The sequence below is a fragment of the Botrytis cinerea genome, chromosome 15 (genome assembly GCF_000143535.2).
Source record: "Botrytis cinerea B05.10 chromosome 15, complete sequence".
NCBI classification, from domain to species: Eukaryota; Fungi; Ascomycota; class Leotiomycetes; order Helotiales; family Sclerotiniaceae; genus Botrytis; species Botrytis cinerea.
Window position 1 is genome coordinate 1814190 of NC_037324.1, and position 13848 is coordinate 1828037.

General features: G+C 41.2%; 3 protein-coding genes across 9 annotated transcripts, besides 4 other annotated features; 1 reads left to right on the forward strand and 2 right to left on the reverse strand.

Moving 5' to 3' along the window:
• Window positions 1-2091: 2091 nt before the first annotated feature.
• Window positions 2092-4404, reverse strand: BCIN_15g05250 (hypothetical protein). Of its 6 annotated transcripts, none has more exons than XM_024697709.1 (7): window positions 4318-4404; window positions 3786-4002; window positions 3671-3723; window positions 3535-3577; window positions 3459-3479; window positions 3204-3382; window positions 2092-3120 (listed from the first exon to the last, which is right to left on the reverse strand). In XM_024697709.1, the coding sequence occupies exons 2-7, from the start codon at window positions 3995-3997 to the stop codon at window positions 2510-2512; spliced, it is 1119 nt and encodes a 372-aa protein (XP_024553525.1). In that variant the 5' UTR covers window positions 3998-4002; window positions 4318-4404; the 3' UTR covers window positions 2092-2509. The 6 variants fall into 6 exon arrangements, with proteins under 6 accessions (XP_024553525.1, XP_024553526.1, XP_024553528.1 ...); XM_024697710.1 differs by having other exon boundaries at window positions 3786-4167; XM_024697708.1 differs by having other exon boundaries at window positions 4080-4404.
• Window positions 4014-4018: a sequence feature (Short protein (BCIN_15g05250, ATZ58060.1) was converted to a misc_feature.).
• Window positions 4014-4018: a sequence feature (Short protein (BCIN_15g05250, ATZ58061.1) was converted to a misc_feature.).
• Window positions 4080-4137: a sequence feature (Short protein (BCIN_15g05250, ATZ58060.1) was converted to a misc_feature.).
• Window positions 4080-4137: a sequence feature (Short protein (BCIN_15g05250, ATZ58061.1) was converted to a misc_feature.).
• A 1029-nt stretch (window positions 4405-5433) lies between the features above and the next one.
• BCIN_15g05260 (hypothetical protein) lies at window positions 5434-8176 on the forward strand. The gene is made up of 2 exons (XM_024697714.1): window positions 5434-5859; window positions 5924-8176. Exons 1-2 carry the CDS (start codon window positions 5769-5771, stop codon window positions 7816-7818), a joined length of 1986 nt encoding a protein of 661 aa, XP_024553530.1. The 5' UTR covers window positions 5434-5768; the 3' UTR covers window positions 7819-8176.
• A 2652-nt stretch (window positions 8177-10828) lies between these two features.
• Window positions 10829-13832, reverse strand: Bcpie2. 2 transcript variants are annotated; one of them, XM_024697715.1, is made up of 2 exons: window positions 13447-13832; window positions 10829-12420 (listed from the first exon to the last, which is right to left on the reverse strand). In XM_024697715.1, exons 1-2 carry the CDS (start codon window positions 13758-13760, stop codon window positions 11208-11210), a joined length of 1527 nt encoding a protein of 508 aa, XP_024553532.1. In that variant the 5' UTR covers window positions 13761-13832; the 3' UTR covers window positions 10829-11207. The 2 variants fall into 2 exon arrangements, with proteins under 2 accessions (XP_024553532.1, XP_024553531.1); XM_024697716.1 differs by lacking the exon at window positions 13447-13832 and having other exon boundaries at window positions 10829-13034.
• Window positions 13833-13848: the final 16 nt, after the last annotated feature.

The following is a 13848-nucleotide window of genomic DNA, read 5'->3' on the forward strand; positions in this document are numbered from 1 at the left end:
GTGGATGGATCTCTTTGAAAATTATGCGGAAAGAGAATATTGGTAAGTGGTGAGGGTTGATCATACCTGCCTGCTAATACTCGGACTTCTGGGCTTGGAGCTTGCAGGTACACTCTCGGTGTTTATGTGGTATTGGTATGGCTGGGGATGTAGATGTTGATGTGGTGATATCATCAGGGAATGGGTTGGGTTTTCTTGGGGTAGGTATGGGTGTTAGATTTGTGTGTTGTGAATGTTTGTTTTGTGTCTGAGGTGTAATGATCGCTGCTTGTCTGTCACTTCTGCTGATACTTGGCATTCTTCTACCCGTTGCTGAACCTATCTCTGGTGTCTTTCTTGGAGTTTTTCCTCTCGTTGTAGTAAGACTTACATCTGCTGCAATCGTGCCAGCTCCGCTTCTGGTTCTTCTAGAAAAAGTTGTATTGGGTATGTTGAGGTAAGTTTCTGGTTCTTCGGGTTCTCCAGTTGTGACAGGAGAAGTGGTAGATTCTAGAGGGTTCCATAGACTCGTACATTGAACTAAGCTTCTGGGTCTTCGGCCCCTCTGGTTATAATAGCTGAGGTAGTAGATCCAGGAGAATTCCATAGACTCTCTCCGGGTACATACCAGGTGCTACCGCTAATGATTTGGGGAACGGTAGGCGATGAAGGGGGCGCTAATGGTGGTGCTGATGGGTGGGGTGTTAGTGCTTAGGTGGAATGTGAGTTGGTGGTAGAAACAGGTGAATTGAGCATTTTGATGGCATCGATAGAAGATGACTCGGTCTCGCTAGTACATGTTTGAACCGGGCGAGGATGCGAGACGAGAACACTAGTTGAATTTGCCAACAGTACCGTTAAAAGCCCTGAAAGTTTTCTTCTGGGTGCACTCGTCGCTGCGATTGAGATATCGGAACTATATGAATGACCTGTTGTACTTGTGAAATTGCTCGGATTGGCGAGGAATGGTGCTGTTATGCTTCTGGTCTCTTCGGAAGAGGAAAATGATGTTGTAGAGTTAGCTGAGATGATGAGATAGTCGTCGAGGTGATCTCATATATACTCTTACCTAACGTCGTCTCGAGCTCTAGTGTTGGAGTAATAAGGTTGCTTGTCGTCAATGGTGCCAGGCTGTTTTGAGTTGATGAAATAGTACTAATAGAACACGTTGAGGGTAACGGCGCCACATAAAGAGTTTCCACCACAGTAGGTCCAGCCGCCCAGTTGCAAAGTCGATTACCTCAGCTGCTTCCTTCCTCATAGACCGCAACACCGATTCTGAATTCTCAGTAAAATTAAAGACGCATGGCTGATGTGGTTGATACGTAATAGATACAAGCTTTGTACAAAGGAGCTTCTGCATACGCGCCGGCCTCGAATTTGAAGACGAAATTGAAAATTTCTATAGAGGTACCGGCTCTCGATTTTAATAAATCCGAGAGCGATATTAAGGCATCCATCTCCAGATTTGAATTTTGTCGGGATGGCTTTCGCTTTGATTCCTTTCCCGTGCCCTGTCTGTCTTTTAGTTGGGTTTTGAAAGGGGGGAGTTTTGAGGAAAAGGAAATTTTTATACAGATTCTCTTCTGCGAGCTCTTCACTAAGCGGATTTAGGATGATAAATGTGTTATCTGAGAATTCTACTTTGAAACCAGTTCACATCCACCGGTGCAGTGACTATAAATACCAATTCTATCCCGAATATTAATCTAATCGAGTCTTTAGTTATGTTATACATAACATAACCAGCGATTAGCACCCAAAGAATACGGAATACCAATGCGCCATAAATTATATACGCAATCAAACTAAGATAGATTACAGACAGTTCTGCAAACCCTCAATTCACACAGTGAACATATATACATGGCGAAATCATCAATTCCCATTCTATATACATACATACATACATACATACATACATACATACATACATACATACATACATACAACCTTCCAAATAGCTTCACGATTCCCTAGAACAACAGACAGGCTCGTCTCTTACAGAAGACACACTGAAACATGATCAAATGATCCAACTCGTATAGATGATAGATAGGTGTGAAGACGAAATTCACAAAGTATCATTCGAGAATAGTCATCAAGCGAAAGTTAAAGGGGGTGTTTAATATTGATCAAATGAAATGTTAGACGGCTTGGAGCTGGTAGATAAAGATAAAGTATACTCGTGCTGTGGTACAATTGGAGACCAGATTCTAGGTTTCCAAAAGAAGGAAGTTATGGGGGGTAGTAATTAGTATAAATAGGAATTTGATTTATGGACACTATATCCAAATGATACCATGAATACCAGTGTGGTGTTCGCAAATTCGAAGTGATGAATAAGCTCCAAGTTCCAATACACAAAGTGGACTTGACAACTCAAGTCATTTCAATGTTTTAACTGTATTTATAATTAGATGCGTATGAGTGTCAAACTTAAGTTTGAATAATTGAAAGCCCCGAATTTGATTACCGATGATAGTAGGATCCTTGGATTTTACATTACATGATGATAGACCGAGCTACTCTAAAGAGCTAACTCATCTTCGCTATCTCCCTGCGGCGGTGGCAATTCATCTTCGCTATCTCCCTGTGGCGGTGCCAATACATCCTCGCTCCCTTGCCATTGAGGTGGCATCGGTGGCAATTCTTCATCTTCTTCCGCCCATCCATAATCCTCATCATCTTCACTATCCGGAATTTCGAACTCGGATCTTTTTCTTTTTTGAGTAGGGAGGGCAATAGCGGGTGCGAGTCTAGGTAGTAAAGGAGATCCTCGATTAGGTGTAATGGGGGAAACACCCGCCTTTCTAATAACAAATGCAGAAAATATTCCTTTTCCCTCCGATAAAGTAGTACCGTTCGCTTTAATGACTTGTGCAAACCGTACACCATCTACTTTATTTCCTTCATCATCGTCCCATCCCCAATCTCTGAATAAAGCTACTCGACATCCAAGGCCTTGTTCCCATGAAGTAGCTGAAATTGATGGTATCAAGGCTGCGCCAAGACCGGGTCGCATTTTGGTTACGCATTGAGTGAGGATTATTATGGCGATATTACGGGTGGTGGCAAGTTTTTGGAGGGCATTGATGAGGTATTGGAGAAGGGGAAACTTGCGCGAGGAGGGATTGGGAACTGTTGACGTCAATTAGCGATAAAAGGCATCATGAGAGGATGAGATAGATGCAGCTGATAGACATGTGATGATTGTAACATACCTCCTGGCTTTTTAGGAGTAGATGTAGAGACAGCATTCCGGGGAAATGCACTATCGATTAGAGTAGAAAATGAATCAATGATGATCAGGCTGGTATTTTCAGGGGGGAAATTTTGGGTGGTGTAAGTAAGTAAGGCAAGGAGATGAGATAAAGTTGGTGTTGTAAAATGATTGAAGTTGCTTAGAAGGGTGTCATTATTAAGGGGTTCTGGAGATGTAGATGGAGATTCTTGTAAAATTTGACTGAATCTAGGACCTGATATTGGATGTGATGCGTCTGGGAGTGTTAGTAAAGTACATTCTGAGGATCCCTGATATTAAAAGTGGCATACATGGTAGCGATATAAGTACTCCAAATCATTCTGGAGTGGAAATCTAGAAAAAGAATTCGAAAAGTAAGATGATAGACAGAGAGACAAATAACAAACGCGTATAAAAGAGATACTTGATAGATGGAAGACGACTTACCTACCCAAACCACATTTTCATTCTGGTGTAAAACTCTGGCGGCCAAATGCATTCTACATTACATGTAATTAGCATACATGGACATTTATACGGACACTTGGGTCAGCTGCATTACCCCAGAGTAGTTTTGCCAACACCGGGTGGGCCATAAATTTCCGTCACCTTTCCTCTTGGAATACCTCCATGATTGTGATCCACACTTGTGGACACTTGCAATGGATCTTTATTTTGGAGAGCTAAATCTAAAAGTGACAACCCGGTGGAAATGCAACGCGTTGGTGATGATTCTAAATCTTGCAACGCTTGAGCGGCGGAAACTGTAGGCATACGATCTTAGAGTGTGTCAGCCTATCAATTGTCAACGATGCTGCGCTGTGGCGTAAGGAGTTGTGATGAAATGAGTATTTACGTGGGGAAGATGAAGAGAAATTTGATCTTCCAGGGCCGTGTATGGATTGATAATCCATTGGTGTTGTGTGTTGGATGGAAGTAAAATCCTGTAGGATGAGAGATGAGAGATGATAAGACAAATGAGATGTGGTAGGCAGGATGAAGGGGGAAGAGAAGAGAAGTTATTCGCGTCGTGATGTTGCATTGACGCTGGCAAGTAAATTGATCGTAAACGGGAAAGCACGTGACACACTCACGTTCTAAAAATAAAGTCCCAGTTCAATGCACGTGCACCATCCATCCATTTCTATCCCCATTTCTATCCCCATTCTATCCCCATCCCCAGATCATGGCTTTATCTCAACTTCATGCTCCCAGGTGCTTCTCTTGTTTCCCATCTTGGACATCAGTTATGAGTTGTTAGTTGTCCGTTATTAATCATCCGTTATTAATCATCCGTTGTCCGTTATCAGACATCAGATTGATTTCTTACACGGCGCATTGTTGACTCTAAGAAACATGCTTTGGAAGGATGTAACCTCGATCACGACCACAATCACGTGCACATCTTGATTTGATCCCGTCTACCTAGGGATCCTTTGCCGTGATTCAAACCAATAATCTCGTGAGAGATGTTGGCAACTTGTTCGAGGACTGTAATGAATCTCTTCCTTGCTAAATAAATGTGTTCCCGTCCAGGGAGAGGTAGGTAGGAGTAATTGACCATTAACCATTGACCATTGACCATTGACCATTGACCATTGACCATTCACCGACGTCGTATCGTGGGACGATCCTCCCTTCCTTCCTTCATCAATCCCCAAGTCATCACCAATTCCTTCGGGAGGGCAGGCAAGCATGCATCTGGCGAAATCATCCCAGATCACGCTGGAGGCTGTGCTAACATGTAACATGTATTTCGAGGTCGTTAAGTAGGAGCCCATCCTTCCAATCTACTCCGACGTCTCTTCATTTGCAGCTCTCTCTCTCTCTCTCTCTCTTTCTTTTTCTCGTCTTCACATACATACCCATCCTCACCACAATTGGGCTGGCTTGGTTTGGCTGCGTTTCATTTCGTTCCGTTCCATTCATTTGATATTCGCGCACCTTGGCCCTTGCTCAACATCCAACCAATATCATCGTCATATCCAACATTCACTTCCAACACTTGTGCAAGGCTCCGTACCGATCCGCGTTCGCTTCGCATCAGATCATCTTAGCTCCCAAACATCTCCCACTTTTGATTGGCCGTCACTCACCCTCCGTTTCTCCCAACATCGCCCCGGCACGTGCTTCGAGAGCCATTCGAAACAGCCGCCGCCTTTTGAATGCAATTGGGAAAGATCAGACGAACCCCTCGATGATTTGCACCTGAAGAATAAAATCGTGGAATCTTTCAATCTTTCAATCTTTCAATCTCTCTTTCCTTCCCATTTCATCACGATCGTTTTTGGATATCGTCTTCAATACATACATTCACCCTCATTTTTGGTCCTTCTTTTGCGTTTGGATGATTCATTATTTCGCATTGCATCATATCTTGGAAACTACCAAGAGTTGCGTCCAAACTATATATTCAGCTCCCGTCCTTAGCTACTTACTAAGTCGGAACACCTTTTTTTCTTGATCTTGCGACAGGCTGATCTCATTCTTCATTTTGGTACTCTCTTTCTCTCTCTCTCTCTCTCTTGACTTCATAATCAACAATATGTTTCCCAAACCTTTTTCAAGGAGCCTTCTCCTAGCATTTTCTGTTTCTCAATCCGTATCTGGCATCACGCTCGATACATCGAATCCAAGTACGTTACTCGTCATCTTTGGCCAGACAGCATTTACCATCCCTACTGACAACCTTGTGTACAGCCTCAATCAAAAATGCAGCAGGTACCGTTGCACATGGCCTCATGAAATATTATACCGGCAATGTCACCAATACCCCAGATACTATTGCGGTACTGCCAGCGCCGTACTACTGGTGGGAAGCTGGTGCTATGTGGGGGACCATGCTCGATTACTATCACTACACTGGAGATTCCACCTACAATGATATTACCACAGAAGCTTTGGCATCTCAAGCTGGCCCGCTCTTTGATTACATGATGCCGAACCACCAAAAGGATGAAGGAAATGACGACCAAGCTTTTTGGGGAATGTCCACCATGTCTGCTGCAGAAAAGAGTTTCCCGGAGCCCTCCAACACTGGGGGGTTTACTTGGGCAGAGTTGACCGAGAATCTCTGGAACACCCAAGCAGCCCGCTGGGATACTTCGGCTTGTGGGGGTGGTCTTAAATGGCAGATTTTCTCATTCAATAATGGATACACGTACAAGAACTCGGTTTCTAATGGAGCTTTCTTTCAACTTTCAGCGCGTCTTGCACGATATACTGGAAATCAAACATACGTCGATTGGGCAGAAAAGGTTTATGATTGGACTTCCAAGATTGGATTGATTGATTCAAATTTCAACACTTTGGACGGTGCTGATGAGTCCAAAGCTTGCACCAATCCAAACAAAATTACATGGAGTTACAATAATGCCATTTTCTTATACGGAGCCGCTGTCATGTACAACTACACCACCGATTCCACTTGGCAAACACGAACCGAGGGTTTATTAAAAGCCTCTTCCAATTTCTTTACACCCGATAGTATCATGTACGAACAAGCATGCGAAGGAGTAGGTACCTGCAACAATGATCAGTTTTCCTTCAAGGCTTATCTCTCACGATTCATGTGGGCAACTACTCAAATGGCACCTTTTACAAAAGCCACTATCACGTCATATCTCACCAAATCAGCATCCGCAGCGGCAAGTATTTGCGTTGGTGATGCTAATGCTTGTGGCACAAAGTGGTATACGGGATCCAATGATGGAGTATCCGGCCCTGGGCAACAGATGAGTGCTCTGGAAGTCATTCAAGGATTACTTGTCTCTTCCGCCGCGCCACCAATCGTCAAAGGCCAAGAATCTGTTCAATCAGCTTCTTCTTCTCCTTCCTCTTCATCATCAGCTCCTCCATCTTCATCCTCATCATCCGCCGCCATTATCACTAGCAGCACATCCATTGTTTCTAGCCACAGTAGTGTGAAACCGACCACTAGTGCTACCAGTGCCGCAACCACTGATTCATCCCCAGACGTAATTGTCACCGATACCATCTTGGAAAGTACCACAGTTCCATGCACGACTAGTTCTTCTACGGTATACTCTTCCCCCGAAGTTCCTTCTTTCACCGCGCAGCCCTCTACACTTACTTCGGAAGAAGTAAAATCTTCCACTGCTGTCCCTTCGTCTACTTTAAAATCATCCTCTACTATCTCTTCTTCTAAATCAAAGCTTTCAACTTTTGCTTTTGCAACTCCCGCACCTACTTTCGATACCACAACTACTGTCAGTATTCTCCACAGCACCACTGTATCTTGCAACACATCAGTATATGCCAACTCTACTAGTTGGCTTGCATCATCGTCATTTTTGTCCAGTCGTCTTACAATTGCTTCATCGGTCCCTGTTGCCGTTACGTCTGCACTTCCTGCGTCTTCTAAATCTTCAACCGCCTTACTGATTGATACTACTACACAGCCAGCGCCTGCCATTTCAGGTACCGGTTCGAGAGGAACTATGAGCTTATCAACGACAGCTTCAGCCTCGGCGGTTAAGGCTACAGTCACGGCTGCTGCGGGAAGAAACATGGAGGTTTCGGGATCGGGTTTACTGGCCGGCGTGCTTGGCTTAGGGATATTCTGGGCTGTTTAGGAGTAGTTTAGAGGGTTGGGATGGCGGCACAACATGTAATATAGGATATGGGAGTTGCGTGTACAAATGGTATGAGATTGGATTGGAATGGGGATTGTCAAAAGCTGCTTATATTCTTTGATTGACCGTTTTCCCCACTGCCAGATTGTCTAGTTTAACTTGAGACAATGACCCGGTGGGGATTTCGGTCAAAACGGTACTTATTTTTCTTTTGTGGCGGATACATAAATGGATGGATAGATTGGAGAAGATAATGATGATTGAGATCTGGGGTAGACTGAGAAAGCTTCTGAGAAGATTTGTATACAAGATACCCTGAATCAATAGATACCATAGATAAAAAAAGTAACTAATTTCATTTCACAATACTTGTGATCCATGATGTGTGACACATTGAACTTTTTTGCTTCAAATCTGACCTTCATCATCCAAGCTTCCGCCCGCCATTTGGTTCCAAGGATATCAATTCATTTTATAGTTTAAACTTATTGTATTGAGGGTAAATGTTTACATCTTTACCTTAATCATAAGCGAGCTAAGAATAATTCTAAGGTACCCTCGTCTTTTCAGAGACTCGAACTAGAAATTTTAATGAATAGAATATACCTTGAAATTTACTCCATTCAATCCTTTCGAATTCCAATCAACTAATTTCACTAGGGTTATAGAACTCGCCCTAAGAATAATTATAGATCCTGTTTTATTTCAGTGTTAATATAATATGTGAGAAAAGGAGATAATAAACATATAAAGTATAAAGTGTAAAGCCCTGTAGTAACAGAATCAGTGATTGACGAAGTGGACGCTTCGTTTGTGTAATCAAATCTTTAGTACTTTTATTATATATTAAATAAATCGTTTTTCATAGATTCATCTGATTGATTTAAACTTTTGTATCTTATAAAGATTATTTTCATTAATAAGACTTTAATGGATTTCTCAAATTTGGAAAGCTAATCCAAGTTTTTGATTCAAGATAATTATTTTTAAACGCGAAGGGTATTTTCATTTTGAATTCAATTCATAATTAATAAATAGAAATATATATATATATAAGAGCTATTTTATATACTTCTATTTGTATAATACATCCTATATGGTGTGATATAATAGTAAAGCTTTTGATTAGAAAAATAAAGTGAAAATAATATAAGTAATTTACCCCTCACGTCTCTTCAAACTTTTAACTAATGTCTTTTACTTACTTTCTAACTTCTACACTCGCTTTTCTTCTTTCTTATCTCTTTAATCTTCTATTAGCCCTTACGCATATACACTTCTATTTACTTTTCCTACAATTCGAATACTTGAAGATCTTGAAATCTCTAAGATTATTCAGACTTTTCATTCTCTTTTTTTCTCTATCAAAATTCAATAATAGATAGGTCTCGAATTTTACAGATAATATTTATTATTTACAAAATAAGGATTTTATTAATAATAAAAATACTATATCAATATTATAATATATATAGTAGAAATTTATATAGGGATTTATATTAAATTTTCGTTTTATTCGAGTTATTAACTTTACTACTACAGGGAAGATGAAGATGAGTTTGATTATAGATGTATATAATTGATTGAATAATAAGTAGATGTGTATATGTATATAAGTATATATGTATTCAAGTATAATATTATAGGAGCTATCTTTAAGATTATGTGAAAGTGTATAGAGACCTTTCGAGGTAGTTTAGATTAGATTTCAAATAGGAATTTAACAACATTGTAACTAATTATAATCCTTGTAATTATAGTAATATAGATACTAGAGATCCAACTATAGAATATCGTAGAGATCTAGATAGTCTAGAAAATCTTAAATTTTAGATCAATATTAGTTATAAGAAAACCTAAATTATAGAATGTAAGCCCTAGAATAATATATCCTAGGGGGAAAAAAAAATAAGAAATGAAAACAAGCTTGACTAGAATTAATAATATTCTAAAGAAATAGCCTCAGAATAAAAGAATAATCAGGATATCAAGAGTTACAAAATAAATATCGTATAAAAAAAATCGATTTGATTTATTGATTCGATTTATCGATTTGATATATTAAATAGACTTATTAATATAATCAAAATATAAAGATCTATATAAAAAAAAGTTTCATTATAATATAAAACTTTATACTCAAAAATAATCATTATTTTTACACTATTATGATTTATAAGTTAGTAATTCGACAGCCTATTACTAATCTGCTATAATATATAAATTAATTAATCATCTTTCATTCTACATTCAAATCTCTTTATATTCATAAAATAATAATCCCCTAACTACATAAGTTATATAAGTTACTATCTGTTTACTGTTTATTACTGTGCTCTATACAAAGAGCGACGATTAGATTAGAGTAGATTAGATTGGGTTGGGCTGGATTGAATTAGAGTAAGAATAGCCATTAATCGTTTTAGTATAGAGTAAGAGAGATAGAGAGAGAGAGATAGTTCTTATATCTGGAAATAGAAATGAAAATAAAAACGAAAACGCAAACCAAAATGTAGACATGATATAGAAAGAAACCCCAGGCCCTCTCCTCTCCCCGGCACCACAGAACTATCTCATTGTCTAGCATGAATACAACATTTGAAGTATGTTCTGTACTCTTATCGAGTATATACAGATAGTAAAGATATACTATATTAACATTTGATTGTTCCAGAGAAACTTCAACAATCAAATCCTTCTTAGGTTCTCGCTGGGTCTTTCGATATGTGTGTCTTGTCTAAATCTGAATCATGGTGGAACATTCAAATGTGGAATTGGGAGACAAGTTATGCGTGTCGCCCATGGCCTTTCCTGAGGCACAATTGAAGGTATTGGAAGCAATCTGAAGTGTTTCAATGTCCCACTTGGAGTCGGACATTCAAAAGTCGAATTTGGAGTTGCTTTTGGCTATTAGAGACTGCATATCAGCCTTAGGCTGGCACAAACCGGAAGGTTCAGGAAAAGAAGTATTTGAGATCATGTTCATAGTCACCTGCAAGGAATCTAAAAGTATCGAGAGCAAGAAGGTGTATTCTCATTCATGGTAATAGCTCATCATCAAACCCCAGTATTAATCTCAGTCCATCTTCCTCGTCAAGCTAATGTTCATCTCAATCTCAAGTAACTAACCACCGATGTCTCTCTGACCAAGCAATTGTAATTATTCATTTCCACCCAGCATATAAAAGTCCCCTTCCAGCCTTGATAATCAAATCTCCACCAGCAGACCAATCAACAATCATAAGTATCCACCCCCACCCAGCATATCAAAGCCCCTCTGGAACATCCACCATCAAATCTCCACCATCAGACCAACCAGCCACAACTAACCACCCCCATCCAGCATATCATTGTCCCCCTCCAACCTCGACAATCAAATCTCCATTCCTTCACTTCAACAACGCCTCGGCAACACTGGGGTTGAATTCTTCTAAGCGAGTCCAAACCACTCCATAGTGCTCCTGAAAAATAGCCGGTTCTCTTGCCATCATAACGAAAATGGTACACATAGCTCCATTGAATGGAGCGAATGCAGCTCGAGAAATTTGTGAACCTCCAAAGTACGCGAAAGCAACCAGAACTTCGGCTACTAGAATATCGTTGTATTCCACAATGGGGCCGGGGATAAGGGTGACCAATAGGAACGTGGAAACAGCGCTGACGACACCAATCAAGACGGGGAAGTATTCGATCATTTGGAACAATCCCGTTTCTTTGAGAATGTTCAAACCAGCTGCGGACATTAAGGCAGCACCGGCTTTGCTAGCGTGCCAGTATTTAGTCGAATCAAGAGCCATCATTGAAAAGGTCCAAGGAGAATTCGTTCTGTCAAGAGCGCCGTGAAAAGGTCCGATAAACGTCAAAACCGTCAACAAAAGGGCACCAGTTATTGATAGGAAGGGGGATGTCGGGCCGAGAGATATATTTTGCCCCAGACCGATGACAAGATCTTTCAGGAAAACAGTATAAGAAACGAGACCCGCACCGTAGCATACGCTATTGTAAGTTGACCTAAGCATCGCCCGGATTTGCTTTCTTTGAATCGATGATTGTCCGGATTCTTTTTGTACATTGAGAATTACGTGATTCTTAGCGACAATGGCGCCCAGAATATGCGCGAAGGAAGATATGACATGCGTAAACCAATATGTCGTGGCAGAGAGTAGAATAATCGCAGCGATGAAGCGTGACGTGTACAAATTTCGATCCTTAGTACATCCAGGAACAGCCGTATCCCAAATCCGTTTCAAACTATAAAGAACGGCGAGAAAACCAGCGTACGATAAAGCTGTAGCGATGCTCGAAACCAGACTAATCAGAAGCAGCGTCCAGGGTCGAATTTGGCTTATGGCGAAGGTTACAACTCTTGAAAAATGTCTAGAATCAAACCAGACAATCTGCCAGACAACGCAGACGGCGAACAGGAAGAAGGATATGATCAAGGCCGGAAGCAGTCGGTAACTAACAAGCGTAAAAAAGCCCGCCAGTGACAACAGACCGATAAATCCAGACATCCACTGACTCAAACTGGCGCGTCGGAGAAGGTAAGAAGCGGCGAGAACAACGTAGGCAAGGAGGATCGAAATGCCAAAGGCCGGTGCCCTAGTCGAGATAGGTCAGCGTCCATAATGAAAAAGGAAGAGAGAGAAGTTGAGGGGAGTGGAAGGGGGTTTATATAGAAAAATGGCATGGTCCGTGCGAGCCCGATTCAAGTTTGAGCAAACAGGACAAATAGGACAAACAGGACAAACTCGTCCATAAAGGGACTAGATCAGTTCAGATGTGAGCAAACAGGACAAAATGGCCCCATGGTGGGTCTAGCACACATGTAGAATAACAGCAACAGGAAGGTGTGATGAAGGAAAGAGCGACAGTGATAGATCTATTGTCTCAAGTACTTTGAGAACATCTGATGATGTGAATGTCTGAAAGGGTTTGAATATCTCAAGTGTTCTGAATATCTGAAAGGGTTTGAATATCTCAAGTGTTTTGAATATCTGAAAGGGTTTGAATATCTCAAGTGTTTTGAATATCTGAAAGAATTTGAATGATTGTGATTGTGTGAATATCCCAAGTACTTTGAGTCCATGAGAGACTTTGAATGTTTGAAACAGTTTGAGTGAATGAAAGAGTTTGAATGATTGTGATTGTGTAAATGTCCCAAGTACTTCGAGAACATGAGAGGATTTGAGTGTATAAGATGATATGAATGTCCCAAATACTTTGAGAACACAAGAATGTATGACAACAAAAGTAATTGGTTGTTGAAAATAGCTTGATGGTCTGATGTAGATAGAACAACAACAACAAGGAATAAGAGTAATGACAAGACGTGGGTAACATGACAGTGATAGCACTGGATGTGATAAATAGAAAACAAAACAACAGCAGTAAGGAGTGGGGATGATACCATGCAACGACAGCAACAGGAGAGTGATGATATGGAGAGTTGATCACAGCGACATTGTAGGGGGAAAAATGTGCAACAAAAGTGGTGTAGTGACAGCAGTGTACCGATAAGAAGATAGGAGGAAGACAAATGAAAGGCAAATGGAAGGTTAGTGAAGGATGAAAGACAACCGGAAATCAAAGTGGGGAATTCAAAAAGCTAAGAAAAGAATAACTTACACCCAGGTCAACTCCCGGAGGAGAAGACCCGAGGGCTTCCGAGCCTCGACAACCGTCACCCCCCCGACACCACAGTCCAGCTCCTCCCAATTGGACAAGAGGTAGGTGTTAAACACCACCTCTTTCCGGCCCGACAAAACGACCAGGAAAAGCCCGAAGGCAAACAAAAAGGCCGAAGCCAAAAGAAAAGCGATGAATGCCCAAGGGACACCACCCCCTGGGACTTCCGATAAAATGGTGGAAGGACCACCGAAAAAAGCCCCCGAAGGGGAACGAGAATTGCGCCCACCGGCGCGGCGACGGTTCTTGGCCATGAGGCCCAAGAGAGAAGGGGGGGGGGAAGGAGAAAGAAGAGAGAAGAGAGAGGGGGGGGAGCAGAGCAGAGCGGGGAGGAGGAGGAGG